The 27,889-nt window shown below is 36.6% G+C and overlaps 1 protein-coding gene across 1 annotated transcript in view; it reads left to right on the forward strand.

Moving 5' to 3' along the window:
* MRPL3 (mitochondrial ribosomal protein L3) overlaps nucleotides 1–27,649 on the forward strand; it is a 41,839-nt gene extending 14,190 nt beyond the window's left edge. The window contains exons 5-10 of the mRNA XM_008708703.2: nucleotides 606–705; nucleotides 2,823–2,883; nucleotides 15,660–15,768; nucleotides 20,550–20,627; nucleotides 22,559–22,636; nucleotides 27,141–27,649. Coding sequence (XP_008706925.1) covers nucleotides 606–705; nucleotides 2,823–2,883; nucleotides 15,660–15,768; nucleotides 20,550–20,627; nucleotides 22,559–22,636; nucleotides 27,141–27,293 — 579 coding nt within the window. The 3' untranslated portion in view covers nucleotides 27,294–27,649. The remainder of the gene's footprint in view (nucleotides 1–605; nucleotides 706–2,822; nucleotides 2,884–15,659; nucleotides 15,769–20,549; nucleotides 20,628–22,558; nucleotides 22,637–27,140) is intronic.
* The last annotated feature ends 240 nt before the right edge of the window (nucleotides 27,650–27,889 follow it).

Genomic DNA, 27,889 nt, shown 5'->3' on the forward strand with positions numbered 1-27,889 from the left:
CCTTGGGGAAATGCTCCTGTTTTTCTGGTTTTTTAGTGAAATCTGAAGCAACGTGGTCAGCTCAAGGAGGGGAGAAGGAGGGAACAGTGCTGGAGGTTTTAAAAGAGGTTGTGTAAAGGGGCTTTGGAGAATGTGAGAGGGATCTAAGTAGGGAAATATAGGCTGGCCAGACCACATTTGGGATTCACTTTGAAGTTTGTGGTCATACATTTGAATGTGACCCAGTATGTTTTCTTCCAGCTGCTTGGAAGCAGGTGCAGAGTAGACAGAGTTGAATTCCCCAGGATTGGGGTTCTTGATACTACAGTCTGCAGTCAGAATTCAAATATGAGCACAACTCTTTATTTTCCTACAGAATAAAGAGGTCTTTCACCAGGTAGCGTGTATGAGCTCCACCATGCACCTGGTTGGATCCTGGGTGTAATGGGTTATAGATAAAAATCTCAGCCCCCTTAAATAAGAATATGGTGTTCTTTGTTCTTTAGGGGAACAGAGTGCTCTTAATGATTTGTTCTCAGGGTTGTTAAGGACTTGGTTTAGATCTCTGTGCATTGAACTCCACCTTTAGTATAATGGGTTACTTATGTGTGCTGCTTTTCCTCTAGAAATCTACATCTATATTGGAATTTTACCAAGAACTTGGATTGCCGCCAAAACAGAAAGTTAAAATCTTTCATGTAACAGATAATGCTGTGATTAAGCCAGGTAATCTGAGGTTGGGGAGAGGAGGGAGGCAAAAATACCCAAATATGTGATTTGTTTAATGTTAGGCCTTTCAGTAAAGCTGAATCCACAGTACAAAGTCCTAAACATTTATTTTTAAATACAAAGCGGTATCTGATTTAATCACTAGGGACAAACAAGTCTTTTTCTTTTTTGACTGGAAAGAACTGTAGAGAACTCTTTGTTTTCATTAAAGAGGGAGGAGCGCTTTTGTTTTTAACATACAGAGAATTTCACATTTGGAAAAGCCACTCCGGATAAATACACTAACTTTTATTTTTTTTACCTTTTTATTTTATAAAATACACTAACCTTTAAAATGTGAAGTTCACTCTGTGTAGGCTGTCATTTTAATAAGTGAAGAATAGCTAGACTCTCACTGAGATAGAAGAATTCTCATGAAACCAGAACGTGACTGACCAGCACCTCAATGAAAAGATTCTAACTTAAAAATTCTGAAGTATTTTACCTACTCCCTGAAATGTCAAAAAGTACAGTTTGGCAACATGGTTATGTCAGTTTATGTAGTTAACAGCATTTTGACGTCTTTGAACTTAAGAAAAGCTTCCTGATCTCTTGAACTTGAGTTCTAACAAGTAGATAGAAGGATGTTTTAAGATTTGGTATTTTAGTAACTGAATTTCATGAAGTAAAATAAAATTACGAGAAGCCTTATTAATTGGAGTGACAGAGGATCAGCCTTGATATAAGCTAGAATTAAAAGTATTTTTTGAAGTGCAAGTTTTGTAGTTTGAAGCTAAAATGAATGAAATTAGGGTAACAAGTGTAAAATTTAAGTCCCTATTAACTTTTGGCTTGCTCAAACCATGTGGAATTGTTTTGGGGGGTGAAAAGTAGTCAGCAGGTCAAGTCATTCAGCCTCTTAGAAATTCAGTCAGTTTTAATCTCCCCTATTTTTTTAATTCAGGGTTTTTCTTTGCCCATCCAAATGTAGGTTACGGCCTACATTAAAGGATACTATCCTCTGAAATCCATAGTACTTTACTCCATGTTTTAAACAAGCCATAATTAGCATTCAGTTACATTCTCTATTACATTGATTATGGCTTTTTTTTTTTTTTTTTTTAAGAAAAAAGAAGTCTCTTACTTGATGGTGTTGACCTTGATTCTTCACCTAGATAATAAATTCTTGAGGTCAGGAGACATGTCTTACCTTTTGTATTTCTAACTGTACATATGGTAAGTGCCCTATATATATTTGCAGACTAATTGTCAAATTAAATAGTTCTCACAGTGTTAATTCCAAATTGATACAAACAAAATGTTGTGAAGGGCTTTCACTTACAAAATTCCTTTAAACAACATGTTTTTCTGGTGCATTTTAAGTAAGATTCTATTTACATACAACTAGTTTTGGAAATGTTAGTATATAAAACTGGGGGTATCAATAATGATAATTTTTCAGAATTCAAAATTATCTGGGCATGCACTTGAATAACTATATTATTGGCACAGTGACTAATCTACCAAAAATATGATATATATGGGCTTTATGTGGATATCACACATACCGTGATGACTGCCTGGTGTACGATGGACCTGGGTTCAAACAATTAAAGTTCCTATTTTGGGATAACTTATCTCTAATAGTTAAAAAAAGATTTGGTCCAGCCACAGCATTTTTTGAGTCATTCTTTTGTTTTAATTTCGTTATATGAAATAGGAAAGGTATCTTAAGCGAGTATATTATTATTCACCAAAACAACTAAGAATCGTCAAACTCGTGAATTTACCAGCACGAACACTGTGTTTGTCATGTGAATTGCCCATTTCAGCCAGTACCACCTTGGCCTCTGTGAAGGCACAAGCCCATCCGCCACCCACGGTCTCTTAGCCTACTCTAGCACCATGTGCCTCGTCCTGGGACATACTGTTCTTCAGCTCATGTACAGTTAATTAACGAATGTTTGATGAACGGTTTTATTATTTTATTCTTGATGTTTCTAATAATTATAATTGTGAAGAGAATCTTCTACTGTTTTTGAAATCCGATAGGCTTCCTAGGTGTAGTTTATGTTTAGTGAAGTTGTTCGGGGCCGACAAATTTCATATTGGTTGTTTGTTTTCTTTTCATAAAGGTACCCCTCTTTATGCTGCTCATTTTCGCCCAGGACAGTATGTGGATGTCACAGCCAAAACGTAGGTCCACAGAACAGGTTCTTTTCCTTTTGTTTTCCTCATATATTAAAACATAACAGCTCGAGTGAAAGTTTAGTCTTTTAAGTCAGTGAGTAAAGATTAAGTAACCATTATTCTCATTTGTAATTCTATAATGTTACTGACTGTACTAGATTTTAAATTGCACTGAATTAGTTGTATGCGAACGTGAAGTTACAGGTTTGAAACTGAGATGTATGCTTCTTGAAATGGGACTACAAGAAAGGTCACATTACTCAGGTTCTTTGTGGGTTGGGCCCACTTCTATTTTTAAGGCCAAAGGCTATATACAGTTTGATGGTGAAATATAAACGAACAGTGCTGTGGAGTTCTTTGGAGATTGTGTCATCTAGTAATTGCTGGTTCTTTCCAACTCTAGGAAACAGTTAAATTAGAAACATTTTATACTGTTTGTGATGGTTGTTTTGCTTAAGGTTCCCCTAGGGTAACTATAAAACATTTTGTTAACGGTGTTAAGAGCCTATCAGAAGCAGGAAGTAGTGTTACACCTTAAGCCTCTGGAAGCGTGGTGTTATCTCTCAGTACTAGACAAATGAGACAGTGACACTTCATAAGAAAAAAAAAAAACTTTTTATCCTGAAACGGGTTTATTTTGGGAGAAATCAACACTTAATCGTCACTCAAACAGAAATGCTGACTTTGAGTCATATTCAGACTGGGAGGAGAAGCAGTTTTTCAAAATTTGGTTACAGTTACTTCACGATAGAAGGAGTAACTGAGCCCTTACATGTGCTTATATGGAAGTTGCTCAGTATATGTTAGTAGAATCCGCATGACTCGGCTAAGCTAAACTACAAATATCAGCTCTTGACTATTCCTATTTCTTGTTCTGTCAACACAGATGATAATTTTACTTCTCTGTGTGCCTCGATTTCCTCTTTTTTTGTCATTCGACAAGGTCTGCAGCCTGTGTAGTTCTGACAGTGGTCCACATGTGCTCTGGGATAGTCTTAACAATCACAGTGACTGAGCCAAAGAGCTTTTATCCACGTGAACCAGAGAAGTGCCAGCATTAGTTTCCTTAATGGAGTCAGTTAGATGCACTTTATTTCCACACCGTTATTGCCTACTTTCAAATATGAGCCATTGCAAACAGCCCTTACCTTTGATAAGCTGTTTAGAAATGGAGTCAGATAGATTGACAGTACAGTAGGTGCTCTTTTTAGAGAGATTATGGATTTATCCCTTTTTTTTTCCTGCCTCCTGATTGTTGCAGACTCATTCCTACTTACTGGGGCCTCTAAAATCACTTGGTAACTTTCTTTGTTTGGCCTTCCCTTGTCAAGAACTCAGTAGAGCTGGGAAGCTTTGGTTTGGTTAGTTGGGGAGATGTCTGTGTTGTGAATCAGATGATTTTACTTTTTAATTTCTGAATTAATTATTATATATAATAAAGTACCTCAGTAATTCCATTAATTTGCACAGAGTTAATAGTGTGTGAATTCCATTACGTAGTTTAGAGAATATATGAGATACTCCGAGAAGTCCTACAAAGTCAGAGACCTTTGCTAGCAGATGCTTTGTGGTGGGATTTGTGACTAGCTTGGATTAGAGCCAAGCTTTTCACATGCCTGTGTTGAGCAGATGCTTTTATTTCATATGCTACTATTGGGTTTCTGGCTTCTTAAAAGTTATTTTTAAAACTTCAACCTTCTTGTGAGTATAAAGTGAAAAGGAAAGTATTTTGGTTTTGTTTTAAGATCATGTTAGAAAACAAGACTATATGGGGCGCCTGGGTGGCACAGCGGTTAAGTGTCTGCCTTCGGCTCAGGGCGTGATCCCGGTGTTGTGGGATCGAGCCCCGCATCAGGCTCCTCTGCTATGAGCCTGCTTCTTCTTCTCCCACTCCCCCTGCTTGTGTTCCCTCTCTCACTTGCTGTCTCTATCTCTGTCAAATAAATAAAATCTTTCAAAAAAAGAAAAAAGAAAACAAGACTGTAAAGCCTTGTGCCAGCCTTGGGACTAGGTAGCTGATAAGAGCTGGGAGAACAACTAGCCCTGGGATTTAAGGGAGTTGTCATTCAACTCTGGAGAAGGGAGGACCTTCATCTGAGAAGATCCTCACTATTGTGTGGGCTGCAGTACAGTGTTCTGTTTGACTTTCGCCGTGCACCAGTCAGGGGAGAGAGTAGCCCCACACACGTGCGTACTTTACTCTGGTGGATGTGTCTTTATGTGGTATTATCTGAGATCAGGTGACTTTGACTTTTTAGAAGATGAATATTTCCAGTGACTCTTGTAGCTAACATGTTGTTATGGCCTCAAGATGCTCGTGTTTGTAAATCTGTAGGACTCTTTGTCCTTCTCATGAGGAGCTGTTTTGAATTCCTTCCCAGGGATTGGATCCTCCGTTGCATCCAGTCCTGCTTGCTGCTGCCTCTTCTCTTTGCCACTGACAGGTTGTGGGGAACACACACACACACACACGCATGCTTGCTTTTCTTTTTCTTTTTTAAATTCTATCTTCTTTTTCTGATGCTTCCCATTTTGGGGGAGTCGAAGTTCTTCACAGCCAGGGAGAATGTTTTCCTTGTTGACCGTAAATGGAACCATCATCTTCTGGGAATAGGCTCCAAGTACTCTCAGTCCCTTACTGTGGCGCACTTACAGCCAACAGTTTACTACTTTGTCCTTCATTTCCAGCCCCTATTTCTAATGTCTTGAAATGTCTGAGCCCCATCTTCTTGATTATGAATCCTGCTAGAAAAAATTGTACAGTGACATGGATTTACAGGCAGGAGTAGTGGTTGTCACACTTGAGCAGGTTACCGAGGCTCCCCCCCACTCCCCCTGCAGCCACACACACACAGACACACACACATACGCATGTGCACGCACAGATCTTTTTTTTTTTTTTTCCCAGTAGATCGGGGTAATATCTAAGAATTTGCATTTCTAACAAGTGCCCAGGTGATGTGGATTCTCTAGTCCACGGACATGGAGAATAGTCGAGGGCTATTGGAACCACTTTTCCTTCCTACTCCTTTACCCAGCTTAGAATACTAATCCCTTCCTTTCCCTAAACCTGTACCCAAATTATAACATAGAAACATCAGTTTTAAAGCAAGCAAATTTAATCAATCCAGTTTCAAGTAACAGTGTCAATAAAAGTAGGCCTATTTAGTACTCGCATTTTAGTTAGCTTAAAACTGAAAATTGGTCTCTTGAGTAATCAGTTGGCTTCATCATCATCTTTCCATTCGAAAAGAAAAACCTCAGGTTAACCTCTAATTGAAAATCTTCCTTTTTCTCATACTGTAATAATTATATTTGTTAAATCTACACTTACATTTTGAGTATTTCAAGTTTTTTTTACCTTATACCTTCAATTTTAATTGCTCGACTAAATGTATTTTAGAAATAACTAAGAAAATTTAAAACAAAATACTATATAATTTAAGAAAATTAAGTGTTAATAGAATCTATCTACTTTGAGAATGAAATTGTCTGCATTTTTTTAAAGTGACCAGTGGCCAACAGTAGCAGCTTCTTCTTGAAGACATCCCTAAAATTTTTAAATGTTTCTCTGTTAATAATTGCACTGGGAAATCTGCTTGCATTGAAAGATACATTGTATTTACCTGTGCCAAATTTGGGTATAATTCTCTATACAAATAAGTATTTACCAGTGTTACTTTGGAGTGTGAGATAAATACATATTTACCAGAGTTCATTTTAGTTTTTACTTTTATAACAAATAGTTTTTCATCCAGAGGGTTTGAGAATCTAAATTCAATGTAGATTAATGGGAAAGATTTTTACATCTAATATATAAACCCATTCTAGCAGAATAACTTTTTAGTTGCATTATGCTGTTAACAGCTAATAAAGCCCTGTCTTTGAAATATGACAGTTTTGTGTAATTCATTCTAAATATGATTTTAAGACTAGCATGTATCATGATGTGTCCCTCACACCCTGCACTAGCACCCTTTTAAAGTTTCTATTCTTGTTCTGCAATGGCAATTACATTCCAGCGTTAACTTCTAATAGATGATGGTTTGGGGTCTAACGTTCTCCCTTTCACTCTCAGTTTTGAGGAGGAAACACCTATGGATAATATGTAAATAGTGGGTGAAATGGAGTGTGACTGTTGATTCTGTCCTCTCCATAGCCCATAGTTTTCTGGTGAATCTTAATGGTGCTTATTATATTTCATAGGTTTTTTTTAAAAAAGGAAAGAAATCAGAAAAGAACGAAAGAAAGAATAAACGAAAAGAAAACTAAAAATGCACTCTGCATTATGAGGGGGAAATGGTTAGGTCTTTGTCTGAAAGGACTTGAAGGACACCAGCGGTGGTGCTGTCTCTATAATGGGTGGGCATGGTGCGCTTTCCTGCCAGGTGTTTTATTAAGCTTTGAATTCATGACAGTGGCATACCTCAAGTAAGGTGGGTTTTTTGTTTTTTTTTTCTGGTTGTCTGAAATGTATTTATTGCCTTATTTATTTAAATTCTGAAGCCCATATTGAAGTCAGAAAAAGTTCATTCAGTCTGTTTCCCAGAGTCCATAGTCTGTCATGGTTCATTCACCCTTCTGTTTACCCCCCCTTTCTTCTTCCCTTTCTTCTCCTACTGATCTTCCCACTTCTTATGTCCCGTAAATGAGTGAAACCATATGACAAACTGAGGGCTTCAGAGGGGCGGGGGGTGGGGGAATGGGATAGGCTGGTGATGGGTATTAAGGAGGGCATGTATTGCATGGTGTTATACGCAAGTAATGAATCATGGAACTTTACATCAAAAACTAGGGATGTACTGTATGGTGACTAACATAATAAAAAATTACTATTAAAAAAAAGAAGAAGTTCATTCAGCTACTTTAAAAGATTCTTTTCTTTCTAAATAAAGGATAATCTAACATTCTTGTCTCCAAGTCTAGGCTAAGTAGAACAATCCATATATTCTCAGACATAATCTTACTACTTTAAAGTTGTCAGTGCTCTTTCAATTCTTACTGCCCTTTGGCCTCAAAATAGAAAAACAGGCACTTACCTTGATAGTGTTATCCCTGGTAGTAGAAGTGAAAGGAGTGGGGGGAGATTAGGTGACTGGTAGAACACCTTTGCACTTTTGCTGAGATTTGGTTAATTTGGTTCTTTCATTAAAATAACATATTATGTGCAGAAATATGGTTGTCCATCAAAGTTTTAAGGTGATTGAGATACTAGGTGGATTCTTAAAAGAGCAAAGACTCTGAGCTCTATGCCTAGTCCTTCACACTGTCAGAAACCTTCTGCACTAGCCCGTTGTTCTTCTGTTTAGCAAATGTTTGCTCTGAACTAGGAGGGGAAAACAAGACATGTGCTGCCTTCAGGATACAATTGCTGTTTAGCCCTGTACATTTCCAATTTTATGTCATTTTTATTGTTACTTTATATACTATTCTTCAAAGCAGTACATTTTTAAGCATAGTAATGAAACAGTTTTCAAAATGAGTGATTAAACTGTAGAAGGAAATTATCTCTAGAAAAACTAATCCCTCTTAAATCAGTCAAAAGTGAATGTCTGTTTCAAGATAAAGGAGAGTTTGGAGGGTGGTGTTTTAGGGTTATATTTTGTTGTTTTTTGCTTTAAAAATGTGTATAGTAATCATTTATAATAGCCTTGCTTTTAACCCTATGAAGTAGCGTTTTTTTTTTAACTCAAAACCAGCAAAATTAAGGCCTAATGAGAGGCAATATAGGAAATAGCTAAAAGCATGGGCTTAGCTTCTCAGTAGCTGTGTGACCTAGATAGCTTTCTCAACCTCTCTGTTGCCTCATCTTTAACATGAGAATAATTATAGCACCTACCTCATAGCCATGTTGTTAAGACTGAATGAGATAATGCACAGAAAGCTATTAGCTCAAGGCCTGGCATGTCTGAAATGCTCAGGAGTATTGGTTACTATCACTGTTGTTGATATTACTGCTTATTAATTTGTTTCAGATTTTAAAAAGAAAAATCCTTTTTTTCAATAGGAAATGTCTTTTAAAATTAATAAAAACATGAAGTTATTAGGAATTCTTTGTGGGATTTTCTAATGTGTCTAGTTGTTACCTTCTTAAAATTGACTTGTATAGCAAAGTTGTAGCTTTACAAAGCGCTCTAGGTAATTTTAAGATTGCATATTACTTGCTACATCTAGAATTTACTGAGTAATGAGGATGCCTTTGAAATAGCTTCATGCCACTCCGATGTGCTGGACATTTTCATATTTTTGCTCTAATCTTTTTCCCAAGAGGCAGTATTACCTGGGTTGAAAGCATGGCCAAATGCTTCCATTTACCAGGGATTTGTCCTTGGGCAAGTGGTTTAACATGTCTGAGTGCAGATTTCATGGTCTTTACCATAAGGGCATGGGACTGTGTGGTTTCTAAGATTGCTTTTGTCTCAAAAACTTATTTACAGAAAATAATCCCTCAGTGTTCCTAGTTCCTCACTCTTATCTATATTAATGAAGAAGTAAGACATAACAGTAGATTCAGCAATACACAGCAATATGGTCTTCTGGTCTATTGAAAGAAGTGGTGTGGCTGACAATCTGCAGAAAACTGTTATGTCCTTCCATGATACTATGAAATTATTTAGTTATTTGAGTTTTCTTTTTTGAGACATGCATATTGAACTTAGGACAGCAAATGTGGTTTTCTGGGTTTATTTAGGACAGCCAGGAAATGCTTCCTTTTTTAAAAGGACTCAAAGGAATCACTGCACATTTGGCTCTTTGTACTGTTGAATAAACTAGATTTGAAGTCGGAAAGCTATAAGCAGTGCACTCTTAGCAGTCACTTGTTGATAAAAATGGTCCCAGATATTGATGGGAGGTTTATGGTTTTTAGACAGAAACAGAATGCATTCTGCATTTCAGGTCATGCTGTCACAAACTCATCTGAGAGAGTAACAGCTATACAGCTCTTCCATGCCAGCTTTTAACTAAATGTGATAGAACACAAAGCAACTGAAAAAGCCCACCATGGCTTACCTGTGGGCTCAGGAGCTGTACATCACTGATTTAAATGGTTTAGACAACACTGAATCGGTAGAAATTGACTCCCCGAGTTCACAGGGGTCTTCAAGAGATGCTTTATCCTTGGAATGTGTGGAGATGAAAGTAGGTAGATAACATCTATCTGCATGAGTTTGTTGAAATGAGAAGCAATAATTAAAGATTAAAACATTTGTGCCTTATTAGTTTATCATAAATTAAAAGCTAATCCTGATGAAGATAGTGAATTAGCTAATAGGGCCTTTTATATGCATGTAATTTATTTTAGTAAAAACTGTACTTTTTTGTTTACTAGAAAAAAAAGTTTTTTAATTGAAAGCTTTTTGGGTGGTTTGAATCTAAAACACAACAAAGTAATGTTAAATTATATCCTACAGGAAATTCTTTTGATTGTTGATTTGTACTTTATGCCTTTATATTCCACATTACTTTTTCACAAGTAAAGATACCATCTTACTCTAATCTGTTCTCAGTGGTTCAGCTTCATAAAGAAGCAGCCAAGTCATGATTTTGGCCAGAACCTGATGTGAATCTCCATTTCCCTGTATTCATATGTAATGTTTAACCTTAGAGAAACTAGCTTTAAGCCATGATTTCTTCATCTTCCCACCCTCACCTCCATAAAAATATGGCCTGATCTTGGGGCATCGTTAGAGAAGTCAAGAGTCCTCTCTTCCATTTAGTAGTTCCCTGAGAGATTAGGTAAAAGTGACTACTTAAACTTTTTACAGCTTTAAGTCAACTAAAGAGAGAATCTGAAAGCTCAATTTAGAAATGATTCTGATACAAAAACCTCTACTTACAGTATGAATTTTGATTCTTTTTAATAAAGAAAATCAATTACTTCGTAGGCCTTGTGACACTTGACTAACACTTTTGGTTCTCTTTTCATGATAAGAGTAGAAAGACAATGCAGTGAGATGGGCGTGTGAGGCTGAAGGAAAAAAATGAGCAAAGACGAGAGAGTGGCATACTTAGGGATTCATGGAATAATCTGCTATCATGAGGATTTGTGATGGGAGGTGTTTGAAAGGTCGACTGGACCCAGTTATAAAAGGCTTTATATGCCCCAAGCTAAAGAAGTTACTGGGAACCACTTAAGGTTATGGTTTACTTTGCTTCTTTTTGTTGTTGCTGCTGTTTTGCTTTTTAAAGCAGGGGACAGCTTGTGTGAAAAGACTGCCATCTTGGGAACGTCACTCTAGTGGCTATGAAGGAGGATAGCTTGAAGAAAGACAGATGTTAAGTTTCTGTTTCTGTAACATTGTAATTGAATGGCTGGGGTACTTCTGGTTGGATATGGTCAGTGCATCTGTGGGATGGGATAGTAGCAGAATTCTTGCCAGAGGGCAAGGTTTGTGGAACTCCAGCTTATTACTAATAGGCTCAAGAGTCAGCAGACTTTTTCTCAAAGAGCCAGATATTAAATATTTGAGATTTACAAGCATTATGTTCTCTGTTGAAACTACTCAGCTCTGCCATTATAGCTCCATAGCAGCCGTAGGCAATAAGTAAATAAATGTACAAGGCTGTGTTCCAATAAAACTTTATTTACAAAAACAAGTGGCCACTGAAGGCCATAGTTTGCCAACTCCTGATGTAAACTCTATTGAAAAGAGGGTCAGGAACAAGTCTCTAAGACCATCTTTTCATGTAGGAGCAAGGGGAAAGGAGTGTCTCAAGGAGCGTTAGGGAAGCAGGAAAATAGGAAATAATGATTGAGAGTAGTGGAGGGGAGGGTGGTGAACAGGAAGGATAGAGGACTATATTTTTAGAAAGGCCATAGAAATTTGAATACTGACTAGGTATTTGATATTAAAGAATTACTAATTTTTTTAGATTATGATAATGGTATTGTGGTTTTGTTCTTGAAAAGGATCCTTCAAAGAGATACATGTTAAAATATTTTTGAATGAAATAATAATATATCTGTGATTTATTTAAAAATAATCAACTGGAGTTACAGAGGAGGGGAATAGATGAAACAGACTAATGTTCGCCCCTGAGTAATGGGATATAAGGGATTCATTGTATGAGTCTCTCTGCTTTTCTGTATGTTTTTAAATTTTCCATAATAAAACATTCTTTTAATAAAAGGCCTTGGATTTGGGAATTAAAGGGGCACAGTTTGCTTCCCAAAGTGGAGAAAGAGGGATACCAAGGAAAGAGATAAAAGAAGCCCATGTCAAGGACAGCCTCAGTGATGAGAATTTTGGGGCAAGTTCTTCAAGGACTCAGAATGAATCGAGTTGAGAGCACTCTTCACCTTTGGACATTTTCTTTTATCCCCCATACAAATATATCTAGAATCATGCATTTGGGGCACTTCCCCCACAAAGTGGTGAAATACATGATGGGTTTGTATTAAAACCTGTGTGTGGGCTGGTAGCCATTTGTGCTTTTGACGCAGTCTACCAAGGGAATGAAATTCACATAGCAGTAATCTCTGGAGATTTCTAGAATACATTGGGAAACATTAAATTATGCATTTTCTTCTGTGAGTTACTTATGACTGTCATACCTTTAAGGCCCTCCTCCCCTTTTCTTAATACCATCTTCATAAACTTTATAAAAGGCATGCCCATTACACAACATTTGGAAACTACAGGACAAAATAAAGGAAAGTAAATATCTTTCTTCCTAAGACACAGTTATAGCTAGTAACAAAACAACTCTGACTTTTCTAGGTTGGGCACAAGGGTTAAATAATAATAATCCCCTGCCCTTCATGAGCTTAAAGTATACTAAGGGGAAATGGACTGAGAAACAAGGGCAATAGAGTCTCCTAAATTTAAATAGGATCTCTGAGTTTTTTAAATGAATTTTTGGTTTATCAAGTATAAATGTTCTAAATATATTTTTATGTTTTCCTAATTTTCTGATCTATCTCACTAAATGTGAAACTTCTCACATTGTGTTCTTTCTGACTTGAATTTTCCTTTATTTGATTTTTTTCTGCTAGTTAAAAACTGCAGCAGAAAAGAGGTAGGGGAGATAAAGCATGTGTGTTATGTGCTGCGTATCATTGTTATATAAAGGTTTTCTTTTATGTGACCTTGTGAAAACCTTATATTTGAAATGTGCCTGGGTATGCTAAGTATAGATCACTTCTCTTCTTGGCTTTTGTTTTGTTTTTGTTCTCCTGTTGGGTGACAACCGAGAGAACCAGTAGAATAGATACCTGAACCACCCATGGATCAACAGGTGCACTCTATTCTCCATAATCTGAATTAAGCCAATAATTTGTCATGTCATTTGCATTATCCTTTTGTTTAAAGGTTATTTATTGAAGAGGTTCCCATTGTACACAGTATAACAACATGATGCATTCTAGAGCTAGATTGAAAAACAGTCTGTAATTAGCTGACAGATAATTAGCACTTTCAGGATACCATTTTCATCTTATAAGCATTTACTCTTAAAATGAGCTAAATTATCTTCTGTAATTTACCTGGCATTTGGTTTACTGGTGCACACACTAGCATTCTTTCTAAGTAAAGCGATGAATCAATTTGAGAACTCAGAAGGTACCAACAAACTTTCTACCAAGAATGGCCAGTGTTAGAATGTGGTATTTTTAAAACATGTTCAGTTTAGGGTTGGTGTTGCCAGTCCCCTCTTTTATCTTTAAAGTGTTATTTGCCAGACAATATCCGTAGGCTCAAATGACTTTGTAGGTATTTCTTCTTTATTTTTAAATTGCCAAGCTTTTTATTTTTCAAATGTGTTCTAAAATTCAGCATTAATTAGAAACATTTAGGTTTCTGAAGCAAACTTTCAGTAAAATATTTGATTATCATAGTTTCTGTTCTTAGGGGTTAATCTCCTTGCAAAATTTATAGTGGGTTTTTCATTTAATGTATGTTAAATTACTGTCTTAGCTCTTTGACCAGGAATAAGTATTATTTTGAGTTTTTGAGGCAAAGCAGAATTATGTGCACACAATAAATGATGTTTTCAGTTGATTAATGTGAAGAAAATGATGTAAACTACATTTAAATTATTCATATACAAGTAACTTTTGATATGCAATTTGACAATATCCTGCTGTTAGGTTCTACACATAGGTTATTAGTATTTTTATGCTGAATTCTTGACATATTTAAAACAATTATTTGTATGGGCTTACTTCGATCCATTACTCTCTGATAATTCTTTGTTAAATGCTTAGCAAACTCCTTTGGAAATAACATGTTTTTTATAATCTTATAGTTTTGGTCCTTTTTGTTAGTGGCCTGCACCATGCACTGTTTTATAATAGTTAGCTTTGTTAGAGTTAGGGAATACGACGTTAAAAATAGGTTGACTTCGGGGCACCTGGGTGGCTCAGTTGTTAAGTGTCTGCCTTTGGCTCAGGTCATGGTCCCAGAGTCCTGGGATCGAGTTCTGCATCAGGCTCTTTGCTCAGGGGAAGCCTGCTTCTCCCTCTCCCACTCCCCCTGCTTGTGTGCTCTCTCTCACTGTCTCTCTCTGTCAAATAAATAAACAAAATCTTAAAAAAATAAAAATAGGTTGACACATTATCTAGTGAAACGCGAAGAAGGTGTATCTTAAGAGTATAAAAATATGTCCAGTACAGTCTTGCAATTCATTCTAGCCCTTTTATTGTATCTTTGTACTGATATATTTGACAGAAACAAACTTTAATCATTCTTGAACCTTATTAGTATTTTCCGCTTTCTACCTGCATCACAGAATGCTTCTCTAGTTAGCAGAATTTGAAAATAGAGTGGTTGCATTTAAAAATTGATATTACAGATTTTTAAGAAGTTGTTAGTCTCTGATTCTATTTCTGTATGAGCTTCCTATTCAAACCTTGAGACCAGGATGTTTCTGATATCTTATAGAAGTAAAATTTGTCCAAGATTAGGGCATTATTATTGTTTTATTTATTATCTTATTATCTACTGCCACCTAACACATTACCCCGAAATGTAACAGCTTAAAACAGTGAACATTTATTACCTCACAGTTTCTGTGGTCAGGAATCCCAGTACAACTTAGCTGAGTGCCTGTGTCTCAGAGTCTCTCACAAGGCTGCAGTCAGGCCATCAGTCAAGGCTGCAGTCATCTCGGTTCAACTTGGGGAGCACTGCCTCCAAGCTCACTAATGTGGCCTTTGGCAAGCCTCAGGACCACAGTTGTTGGCTGGAAACATGTTTGCCACGTGACGCTCTATAGGAAATGGCAGTTGACTTCCTTCAGAGCCTCGAAGGAAGAGTGTGCCAAGTTGGAAGCCGTAATCTCTTTATATAAAATCTAATGTCAGAAGTGACATCTTATCATTTTGCCATAGTTTATTCTTTAGACATGAGTTCTTGGGTCCACCCAGACTCCAGGGGAGGTGATTACACAGGGGCACGAAAACCAGGAGATGGGGATCTTAATGATTGCCTGCCCCATAGCTTATGAGTACTTAGGAATTTCTAAAAATTTATCACTTTTACTGTGTTGTTTCACAGGACTATGATGATAAAACTCCCTGCTCAGAAAGAACTCCCTTTGCTTAACTTGTTCTTGTCTCATCATCTTGAATTAATCATGTCGTATGGAATGAGGCTCCAGGAAGGGATGCAAGCTAGGACGTAGATAAAGAAATGTTCATTTGCAGTTTTTCTTGCATAGCTTTTCCTAGGTATTTAGATAAGCAGTGTTGTTAAAACTCTAAGGTACTATTAAGAAAATGCACAATTGGGAATATTTTATGCTCTGTTTATTATGTAAATTCTACTGTTTATCTTGTTCAGTATTGGTAAAGGTTTTCAAGGCGTCATGAAAAGATGGGGATTTAAAGGCCAGCCTGCTACTCATGGTCAAACAAAAACCCACAGGAGACCTGGAGCGATTTCAACTGGTGTAAGTATAACTTAGTGTTCTCCTTTTTAATGCTAAATATTCAGCTTCTGCACATTAGAGTGCTTTAGTCTTGTCCTTGGGGTCAGGTCACATAATTTTAATCTGACTCCAGGTGGGTCACAGTACTTGTCACATTTTTATGGGTCCTGGCCTCGCTTATTTTCCAGAACCAGACTTGAATCATTTAGTAATAACCCCCATACTTAGAGCCAGTATTCTCTGTACTTTCCTGCCTACTTTCTCATTTCCATCTCTGTTTCCCATCCTACCCTCTGAAGTCAGCTGCAAGAAATCATGGATTAGAATGTCCTTCCATCTGCCCCACCATTTCCTTCACAAATTCATCTTTGCCTTAACACAGGCAGTTGGGAAAGATTGTCAAGGAGAGTATCATGGTGCAAGGGAAAAGTAGTAGAGAAGAAATGGGGAAACAATAAGAGCAGAGAAAATGGAGAACGACTTTTGTATTCTGAAATAATTTTCTGTAAGTTGTAGGATTGAATGGGTAAGTAAATATATTGATAATGGGAGCAAGTTTTTCACTACTGGAAAAGGGTACTCCGGCATGAAAAGGAGGGAAATTAGAACAAACCCTGTAGTGCTGAATTCAGATTGCAGGTATCCATATACACTTATTGTATGTGCATATAAAGAAAGAGAAATAGGTATAGATAGGTATGCGTGTGTGTGTTTATTCCTTAGCCCTCTCTGCTAAAAGAACCTAAAAGCAAAAGTACTCTCTAGCAGCGAGCCACACATAGAGCCTAGATCTTGGTTTCTAAATGTCATTGCCCACTGAAAGGAACTTGGGCTTTTTGGAGAAATGGCCAGTTTCATGCATGGGGCAGGAAGAGGATAAGAGGAACCCAAAATAGCTTGTTCAGGAAAGTGAGGAATGTAATGTACAGCATGGTAGCTATAGTTAATAACGCTGTAGGGCGTATTTAAAGGTTGCTAAGAGAATAGATCTTAGAAGTTCTCATCACAAGAAAAAAAGTTTTTTGTAAGTATGTATGGTAATGGATGTTAACTAGACTTATTGTGTGACCATTTCACAATATATACAAATATCGAATCATTACTTTGTACACCTTAACCTAATGTAATGCTTTATATCAATCAGACCTCAATAAAAAAATAATTCCTTTAGAAATTAAAATAACAAGAAAAAAGGAAATGCTTTAAAAATGATGGCACATGCAGTGGACATAGCAGCCAGCTAAAATGAGCTCCCACTTGTAAAGCTTTGGACAGTTTGATCCGAAAATGTAAAAAATGACAGAAAATGGAATAAAATTAGAATTGATGATCTCACACTGGTACAGATGAATAAGTGAATGGATAGGTTAATAAATAAATGGGAGAAAAGGGCCTGCTCTTCTTTGCAGTATAATATTAGCAAATAAATGTAGAAGGAATGTTGGAGTTAGAACTTCACTTTTGACAGCCATCATAGGAATAATTGATTCAGCCAGGAATTAACGGTGGATGCTGAAACAAGTGGTGAAAACTTGATGGAGACAAGTTATATAGAGTCCCCAAAACAACTCATCGATTAATTACAAAGGGAAAGATAATAGCCTTAGAGTAGATTAACCTAGTGAACACAAAAAGAGCAGAAAGGAACACATCCTCACTTCTGTGGTGATTCCTGCCAAAAATGCATCGCCTGAATCTGATCATGGGAAAACATCAGACCTAAAGTGAGTGATAATCTCTAAAATAATTGGCTACAAAATAGCTTCAGAAATGTCAAGATCATGAAGGAGAAAGGCTGAGGAGCTGCTCAGATCTGAAGAGACTAAAGAGACAGGACAGCTCATCACAGTGTAGAATTCTGAAGTGGATCCTGGACTTGGGGGGAACATCATGGGGGCAAAATTTAGAATGTAGACTACAGATTAGAACATGAATTTTTTGAGTTTCATAATTGTACTGTGGTTATATGAAAGAATATTCTTGTTCTTAAGAAATATACACTGAAATACTTGCAGATAAAGGAGCATCATGTCTGCCGTCAGATTTTTTTTTTTTTTTAAAGATTTTATTTATTTATTTGACAGAGATAGAGACAGCCAGCGAGAGAGGGAACACAAGCAGGGGGAGTGGGAGAGGAAGAAGCAGGCTCATAGCGGAGGAGCCTGATGTGGGACTCGATCCCAGAACGCCGGGATCACGCCCTGAGCCGAAGGCAGACGCTCAACGACTGCGCCACCCAGGCGCCCCATGCCGTCAGATTTTAGATCATACAGGAGAAGATGTGCATATACAGAGAGAGAGTGAATGGTAGAGCAGATGGGGCAACATGTAAACACTTGGTAAATCTGCGTAGAGTATGAGAGTTTTTTGTATTTTGCAACTTCTTTATGAATGTGAAATTATGCAGTTATAAATTATATGAAAATAAATTGTTATAAAAATTAGGTTGATCATAGATGTAAATTTAAGAGCTAAACTATAAAAGTCTTTTAGGAAAACGTAGGAGTAACCTTGGGTTAGGCGAAGCCTTAGATAGGGTGTCAAAAATACAAGTAACAAAAGAAAATACAGATAACTTAGGCTTCATCAAAATTTAAACTTTCCTGTTGCAAACAATACAATCAAGAAAATGAAAAGACAACTCACAGAATGGAAGAAAATATTTGCAAATTATATATCTGCTAAAATTTTTAATCCAGAATATGAAAAGATAACCCAATTCAGCGTGCCTAGGTGGCTCAGTGGGTTAAGCATCCGACTCTTGATCTTGGCTCAGGTCATGATCTCGGGGGTCCTGGGATCCAGTTCCACATTGACTTCCATGCTCAGCGGGGAGTCTGCTTAAGATTCTCTCTCCCCCTCTCCCTCCACCCCTCCACCTACTCATGCAAGTGGGCTTGTGCACTCTCCCCCTTCTCTCTCTCTCAAATACATGTCTTTTAAAAAAAGATAACCCAATTCAATCCAAAGGACTTGAATAGATTTTTTTCCAAAGAAGATATACAAATAGCCGACTAGCATATGAAGAAATGCTTAACATCTTTAGCCATTAGGGAAATGCACACCAAAACCACAGTAAGATAGCACTTCAACACATACTGGGGTGACTAGAATTAAAAAGATAGATGGATAGTAACAAATGTTGGCAAGGATGTGGAAAAATGGGAACCCTCATACATTGTGGATAGGAATGTGGAAATGATAACAGCTGCTTTGGAAAAGTTTGGTAGTTGCTAAAAATGTTAAGTGTAAAGTTACCAGATGTCCCAGCAAATCCACTCCTAGGTGTATGCCCAGAAGAAGTGAAAACATGCACAGAACACTTGTGTGTGCATAGCAGCATTACTCAAAATAGCCAAAAAATAGAAACAACCCAAATGTTCATAAATTGATGAACAGATAATTAAAATATGGCAGATTCATACAATAATACTTAGCAATAAAGTAGAATGAAGTGTTGATACATCCTGCAACATGGACGAACCTTGAAAACAGTCACAGACTCCATATTGTATGATTCCATGTACATGAGCTGTCCATCCAGGCAAATCTATGAAGTTGAAAGCAGATTAGTGGTTGCATAGAGTTGGGGGGAGTTGGAGGGGTTGGCTACTAATGGTTTTGGAATTTCTGTTTTAGATTGATGAAAATGTTCTAAGATTATAGTCATATACAACTCCCTGTATATATTAAAATCTTTAAATTGTATACTTAAAAAAAGAGTAAAATGTGTGGTATGTGAATTATACCTCAATAAAGCTCTTTTAAAATTAGTCATGTAGAGGAACCTATTGTTACGCCTCAAGTTAGTTATTTGTCATGAAATGTACCATTCTGTGTTTGTAAATACTGCCATTAAGTATTAGCTAGTCAATTCCTTTATAATCCTAAGAGGGTGTACTTTTAATGAGAATGTAGATTTAATTGGGGAGGGCAGAGTCCTTTTTCAGTAATGTAATGTTAAGCAAGGTATACCTATCACAGAGTGTGTTTGGAGAATGAATAAGAGTGATATTTAGTCTATAATGCGCAGAATTGTCTTTTAATCTGAGTTGGTTACCAACTCTCATACTATGGCGAGCTACTTCCGCTGGGAGTTTTGCCTGTTAATGTCAGAGTAGTGATACAGAAGTGTTTATATTCCAGGAATTCGTGTGTCATGAGAAGCTTCCTGTTTTAGATGTAATTCAAATTTGCTTCTTTAGATGTAGTATTATCCATTATCAAAGCCAAAATCAGAGAAACCATGTGAAGCTGTTTGATTTCTGTGAATCAGACAACCAGAGCTGGACAAACAGACTCAGTATTCTAATAACTAACTCTGTCCTTTAATCATTCTGCGGAAGTAAAGTAACATCAAAGGCGAGGGTGGGGGAGTAGGCCCATCCCAGCAGTAGGGGTGTAGATGGAGTCCATTAAGTCAGTTAATGCAGAAGATTAGTGAAAACAGACCAGGCAGTCAAGTTTGTTCTTTGCTGGTGTGAAGGGTGTTTACATCCTGTGATTTTTCTTTTCTACTTCTTAACCAGTATTAGCACAGTGGCCACTCTTGTTACTGAGTTTTTCTCCTGTATCTGTTTCTTAGTCTGTATTTATTTTGTTGCTCTCATCTAATTTAGGAAGGAAATCCTTTCTAAAGGTCATTGTGTCTAAATCCAAACTTGGTTCCTTACTGGGGCCGAGCAGAATGAGGGAAAAGTGAAACCTTTTAATAACTCGCATCTCAGTTTGCATTTCAGGTTGATCAGTGCTATGGAAAATTGAGAGTACTTCAAAGTGCTAATTTTGGTTTTCTTATGTAGGATGTTGCCAGAGTCTGGCCTGGAACTAAAATGCCTGGACAAATGGGAAACAGAGATAGGACAGCATATGGACTGAAAGTAAGTTTCTGAAGTGGCTCTTTTTTAGGCATAGTCTAATTAATACCTGAATGTAAAAGCACCAGAGGAAATACCACACCTGTGTCTGCGTGGGATTGTTCTAATGCCTGAAGAGAGAGAGAGAGAGAGAGAGAGAGAGAGAGTGTGTGTGTGTGTGTGTGTGTGTGTGTTGTAGCCATAATCGTGGTAGTGTGTTCATTTAACATCCAAACTGTGGAATGTGTGGTCATTGAAAAGAAAAAGTCACCTACTGTTTGATCTGGAAGATTTCCACAAGAAGACGGTGCATGAAAAAAGTTAGATTCTAGACCATTGTGTATAATACTATGCTTTTATAAAGAATGAACAAAAGCTTCCTCCATGTATACGTTACTGTGCTGTTACATAAGCACAGAGAAAAGTGGAAATATGTGCCAGAGTATTTTGGATTATATGTCAAGTGTGTGGGTGGATAGAAGCGGATGTGGAGGAGGAGGAGAGAGGCAGACCCATCAAAACAGGAGGGAAAAGATAGTAGGAGCGAAAGCATTGTGGTATATATCCATCTTTATAAAATAACTATATATATTTGGGGGGGAGTTAAATTCAGTCCCTACTAATTTGAGGAATTTGACAAATAACGAATGTTTATATATGTATGTGTACATGTTTCAAAGTATAGAAAGTACAAAGGAGAAAGTAGCTCCTCATAAGAACAATACCCAAAGATAAACACTGTAACATTTTGGTGCATGTTCTTCAAGCCCCTATTCTGGATACATTTTATTTATAAATTTTGGCCGGCGGAGCTTTTAAATTCTGTGTAATTAAATCTAGCATTTTCTTTCTCTTCTATTACTTTTACGTCTATGAGAGATCACCGGTTTGTATTTGTGTGTGTGTGTTTGCTGTGCATGTGTGTATTTGCACATGCGTACGTGTGTGATTATTTCCCAATTCCCATAGTATTTAACATTTAGCCATTAGTAACTATGAGCTGTGGGTCAGACTTGATTTTCCTCCCACGTGAGTTGTTCTTTCACTACCATTTCTTGACCATTTCCCCCATTTGTATAAGCTTTTTCTCCACATGAAAAGCCACCCACACAAGGGCCATCTGCTCAGCACACTTATTTTGAAAATTAGACCCAGAAAGGTTGTGGCTTCCCCAGTTTCTAGTTGCAGCAAGCTAGTATTAAATAAAAATAAAATAAAATTGAATTTCCACTTGTTAATGGTGCCAGCAGAGTCCATTGAAATATCCAAGCAGTCTTGGTTGTTCAGTCACATTTATATTTAAAATGAGAGTTTGCAGGGCGCCTGGGTGGTGCAGTCGGTTAAGCATCCAACTCTTTTTTTTTTTTTTTTTAAGATTTTATTTATGTATTTGACAGAGAGGCAGCGAGACAGAGAACATAAGCTGGGGAAGTGGGAGAGGGAGAAGCAGGCTCCCAGCGGAGCAGGGAGACCGATGCGGGGCTCTATCCCTGGACCCTGGGATCACGCCCTGAGCCGAAGGCAGACACTTAACCACTGAGCCCCCCCAGGCGCCCCAAGCATCCAACTCTTGGTTTCAGCTCAGATCATGATCTCAGTGTCATGGGATCGAGCCCCACATCTGGCTCTGTGCTCAGCATGGAGTCTGCTTGAGATTCTCTTTCCCTCTCCCCCTCCCACTTATGCTCTCTCTCTCTCTGTCTCTCTCCAAAATAAATAAATCTTTAAAATGAGTGTTTGCTACCACTTCCAAAAGACATATCTGTTACAATCATGTATTACAAGTCGTCAATAGGATTTGAATTTTTCCTGTTCTCATTCAACATTTTGAAGTGCTAATATGATGATTACTTCATAGGCTACTTGTAGCCTCAGCTTTTAGTAACATATTGCTTGTTTTAATACAAGTATATTCTGAAATTTTTAACTCTTAAAATTCTATTTCATTTCTTTAGGTATGGAGAATAAACACAAAGCACAATGTAATCTATGTAAATGGCTCTGTACCTGGACATAAAAATTGCTTAGTAAAGGTATGTATGTAAACCGTCTTTATTTTCCATTGTTCGGATACATAAATGTGTACCATAAATTCTCCTTTGACCCATAAGTGTGGCTTGAAAATAAGTGACTGTTTCTCCACATTATCTGCTAAATTAATTTTTTTTCCACTTTTCAGTAGCACTTGACTGAAAAAATTGTACAAAATAGCCAGATCCTGTGTTTATAAAATCACGAACCTGCATAAAGGGTAGGACGAATATGTAGAGGCTCTTTAGAAATACAAAAAGGATATTAGGATAACTATTGCCAAAATATCAATATCCTTTCAAAAAAGAACTTTTAATTTTTTACAAAATACGTTGACACAGGCACTGGAAATACATGAAATGGAAATTCAGTGAGAGAGTCAACAAGATAGGTGGTAAAGGGCATCTGGCTGACTCAGTTGGAAGAGCAGGTGACTCTTGATTTTGGGGTGATGAGTTCAAGTCCCACGTTGGGTGTAGAGATTACTAAAAGAAAAATAAAATAAAACTTTAAAAAAAAAAGGAAGGTGATAAAAGGTAGACATTTTAAGGAGGGATTTGTTACTGTTATTTTATTGTTATTGTATACTAGCATTGCTCTGATTATGCTTTTTAGTGTTTTTCTTAAAAATACATGTTCATTTTTATGATCAAAAACAAGTAAAAGAAGAAAACAAATGTACGGGAAAAATTAAAAAAAAAAAAAAACTCTTGCACTCTCACAGACTTATGTCTATCAAATAAAATAGAAAATAAATATTCTGCCTTGGACTTAGAACGCGAGAAATCACTTTTGAATTTTGAATCTTCCATTCTGAAAATAAATGTATAGTAGAATTGATACCAGCTATTCCCGGAAATATGTTCTTTATTAATTTTCCAATAGTAACAGCAAGAATGTTTAAAAACTTAAACCTCAGATTTTTCAGATTGTGTCTTTATGTATTCTTTTCTTTTCTTAAAGTGGATTCCATTACTAGCATGAAGTATGATACTTGTTTTAGTCTTATAGTAATTAAAATTCCCTTTCAGCAATTAACCTTTTGACTGGATTATTCTCATTTTTCTTAAAGAAAAAATACATCTTAAACGAATTGTTACAAGTTTTTTGGTTTTGTTTTTTGTTTTATTTATTTATTTTTTTTTTACTTTGCATGTTTTTAGATTTAAGTGGGTTTCCATTCTCCAAGTGACCTGGTCATAGACACAAAGACACATCGTTGAGGCTGGCATGTTGTCATTGTACTACTTAGAACATTTTGGCTTCATAATTATATGTATCCCTCCACATTCCAGGTTTATTGCATGTTTATAAATATCACAATCTAATAAAAGAGAAAAGAGGAAAATGATTCTTTTCCATAATAAAATTTTACTGCATAGCAGGTGAATTTTTAAATTTTTGACAAAAATATCAAATCTCCCTTTTCTCCCCATTTTATTGCATACACAGTTCTAGGCTGGCTTTCCAGCTGAGCCTTACTGCTGTTATGACTTCTCAGGTACACCTCAGCATTTTCTTGGATGCCTGAATAGATGAATAGGTCAGCTGTCTTGAAAAACCATAATATGTGCAGTGATATTCTCACTGGTTATTATAAACCGTTCATAGTCAACAACTTTCAGTGCTCGTCCACCTACTTCGACAACAGATTGCCTCCAAACACTCAGCCCTCTGAATGGACGATGGCTTGCTATTACTGAAGACAGACGTTCAGAAGATATACCAAAGGCAATTCCAAAGGAGGAGTCCCGAATATCTTTCAGGAAACTAGCATAGGGGCACCTGGGGGCTCAGTCAGTTAAAGGTCTGGCTTCAGCTCAGGTCATGATCCCAGGGTCCTGGGATTGAGCCCCACATCAGCCTCCCTGCTCACTGGGGAGCCTGCTTCTCTCTCTGCCCCTCCCCCTCCCCATGCACTTTTGCATGCGTGCGTGTGCTCTCTCTCTCAAATAAAATCTTTAAGAAAAAGAAAGAAACTAGCATCAAAGAATGTCTAGTCCACTTTGAACTGTCAACACACTAATGAATGTATTTGCAAGAAACGTATTTTGATTAAAAAAAAACTCATTTGAAAAAAAAATCTTTGAAATATCGTGTCTAAGCAAGTTTCTTTTGTAACCTTGCACAAATGTCTGTTCGAAACATTAAGTTATGGGTTTGGTGAGTGTTTTGTGGGCTTGTGTTTTAAATGTCAGAAGTGCCGTACACTTTTTGAAAACATTCATCCCACTTTTTCTGTTCTTCCTGTTGATTCCATAGCAAGTGAAAGAGCCCCCTTGCCCATGGGGATTGAGGCAGGTCCTAGTGGACAGGCAGCCTCTTTAATGTTCTCTCATCCCCTAGGAGCTTTTGCACCCTGCCCCCGCCACCTCGCAGAGTACAGGGCTACCAATACCTTTTTTTTTATTCTTTTTTTTCCTTTATTTTTATTTCTTTTTTTTTTTTATGTAAAGTTCGATGATTCATTAGTTGCGTATAACACCCAGTGCACCATGCAATACGTGCCCTCCTTACTACCCATCACCGGCCTATCCCATCCCCCACCCCATTCCCCCTCTGAGGCCCTCAGTTTGTTTCCCAGAGTCCATAGTCTCTCGTGCTTCATTCCCCCTTCTGATTACCCCCCCTTTCTTTATCCCTTTCTTCTCCTACCGATCTTCCTAGTTCTTATGTTGCATAGATGAGAGAAGCCATATGATAGTTGTCTTTCTCTGCTTGTATTCTAAAGTTAGTAAAGATAGTCTTAGGGATGACCAACCCGTTTAACCAATGTAAGCATTTTTGTTGTTGTGTGGATTCACTAAATGTATTAAGAGCCTAAAGAACTTGTTTACAACATTATGTTGTGTATGTTATTATTTGTGTGTGCTCAGTCCTATACCCTAATTTAGAATTTAAGTTTATTCTAGATTTCCTGGTTTGTGTGTGTGTCCTAGCCCTCACCTTTCCTCAAAGGGTTTGAACTGGTTTGCCAATATACCATAAATACAAAAAGAATGAGCTGGAGAGTTGAGGAGTTTCGGTAAAGGCCGGGAAATAATGAAGCCAGAGGTTCGATTAAGTGCACAAAACTACATACTAGAGAGTCTTAGCACGTTTGTTAAAGATGGCTTACACGCTTTGGCCCTCAGCCTTAGAGCCACCAAGACAGGAGAGATTTAAATAAAATGTCATCATTTATATTTCAAATCAATGAATGTATAGTACTGTAGCATTTACAATTAGAATATATAAGCAGTGCTTTTGTCTGAAATGTTCTTCAGGGAGGATAGATCTATCAAAATGTAAAAACAACTGAGAATTTGCTATTTAGATCATTTATGACTAAATTCTCACATTTATCAAATTAGCACAGAAAGTTTTGCTGTTGTTGGTTTTATTGTTTATTTGCTTGGGTTTTCAGTTCTAAATTCTGAGACAGTTTAAGTTGGTAAAAGAATATGACTTTTTTTTCCTCAAGTTAAAGTTCAACCCAAGATTAGTGAATTGGAAAAAAAAAATTAAACAAGTTTATTTTCTTCTGGGCAACTTACTGAAAATTTCTTGGAACAATTTTAATGAGAGAGATTAAAATAGATGTTTTTCTGTACTTAGCTGTTCCTAGCAGCTGTGTACTTATTTCAACCAAATTATTCGTTTCTTATTGCCAAAATGATTATGCCTTATTTTACTCTGTGTGTATAATTACATGTAATTTTTTTTTATTTCTCTCTGAATGAAAGCTGTAGAATGAGTCAGAAGCTTTAAAGAATCCAATAACGTTTTCCAAAAATAAAGCCCAGCATTCTAGATCATATCAATATCTGAACTGTTCCTTGGTTTATGAATTCACAGATACAATTAGCATATTTTTAGATTATAAAGAGTTAACAGAGCTAGGATAAAGACTTGTGGATTATTATTGTTTTTGCTAAATACTATTTTGTCCTTATCTTCTCAATGATAATGGTACTAGTTAAATGTAAGCTTATTTCCTTCATAAAACTTGATGTTTTTGGTTATGTGCCCCTTGACTTAAAGACTAACAAAAATACTAGGTAAAAGTTACTTTTTTAAACCTCAACTCAAAAAAATCTATGATAGAAAATAAAAAAATAAAAATACGTAATAGGAGTAGATAATAAAATCAATAAGTGGGTAGTAATAACTTTTAGGTACATAGTTTTGATAGAATTAATATCTAAATAGTAATTATATCATTTATCCTGTTGGGCAGTTCTAGAGATTTGTAAGTTGTAGGTAAGATATAAATTAATAATCAGAGTAATGTTATTATGAGTAGATGATTAACTTGAGGAAGGCTGTATTTCTGTCATTGGATTAATTAAATTTATTGGAATAAAAAGAATACATTGAGTTCCTTTTACTTCATATAACATTTGTTATTCATTAGAAAATGTAGGAACAGATATTCTTTAATTATTAGTGATTAAAACAGACCTTATCTTTAAGTAACTTAATTGGTAATACTTATTAATAAGATCTTTGTCTCCCTCCCCACAGATCAGAGATTCTAATCTGCCTGCATATAAGGACTTCTGTAAGAATCTCCCATTCCCTACATATTTTCCTGATGGAGATGAAGAACAACTACCAGAGGATTTGTATGATGAAAATGTGTGTCAGCCCAGCGCACCTTCCATTACGTTTACCTAACCTCGTTGGACGTGGCAGAACCTTAACATATTTTGTGAGCTTTCATGAGCCAGAAGAGAAATATAACCAGGAAATATATTTTCCTTTCTTAATCATAATACCAAACTTGTCGTCTTTGTCAGGGGCATAAATATATCATTCATCCCCCAAACTAAATTATGTTAAAAAAAAATTACCACATTAAACAGATCAGTTAAGTAGATTGAATATGCCAAATTTAAATGGACTGGCAGTTTATGTATGAGCTTTAATTTTAATTTAAATTTCTTTGTAATTTGTGGGCTGCATTCTTTTTTTACTCCATATTCCTCAAGTTACCTTAAGATGTTTACAAATTAAACTTCTTTTATGAAAGATTTGTCTTTGTGAAGGGTGGTTGTGGAACAGTGGCAGACCATTCGGGAACTGTGGGGTAACCTATTCAGAAAAAGAAACCATTTCCTAAAATTCATTTTTATCATTCTTAATACTTTTAGAGCCCTAAACAGAGAAAGGAAGTACGATTTTCATTTAAATTACAGAAATATGTATGTTATAAAGGCCTGACAAAGGAAAAACAATAAAATCATCAGTTTTGGATCCTGTTTACACTTCTG

Source organism: Ursus maritimus, unplaced genomic scaffold (genome assembly GCF_017311325.1).
Source record: "Ursus maritimus isolate PB19 unplaced genomic scaffold, ASM1731132v1 scaffold_20, whole genome shotgun sequence".
NCBI lineage: Eukaryota > Metazoa > Chordata > Mammalia > Carnivora > Ursidae > Ursus > Ursus maritimus.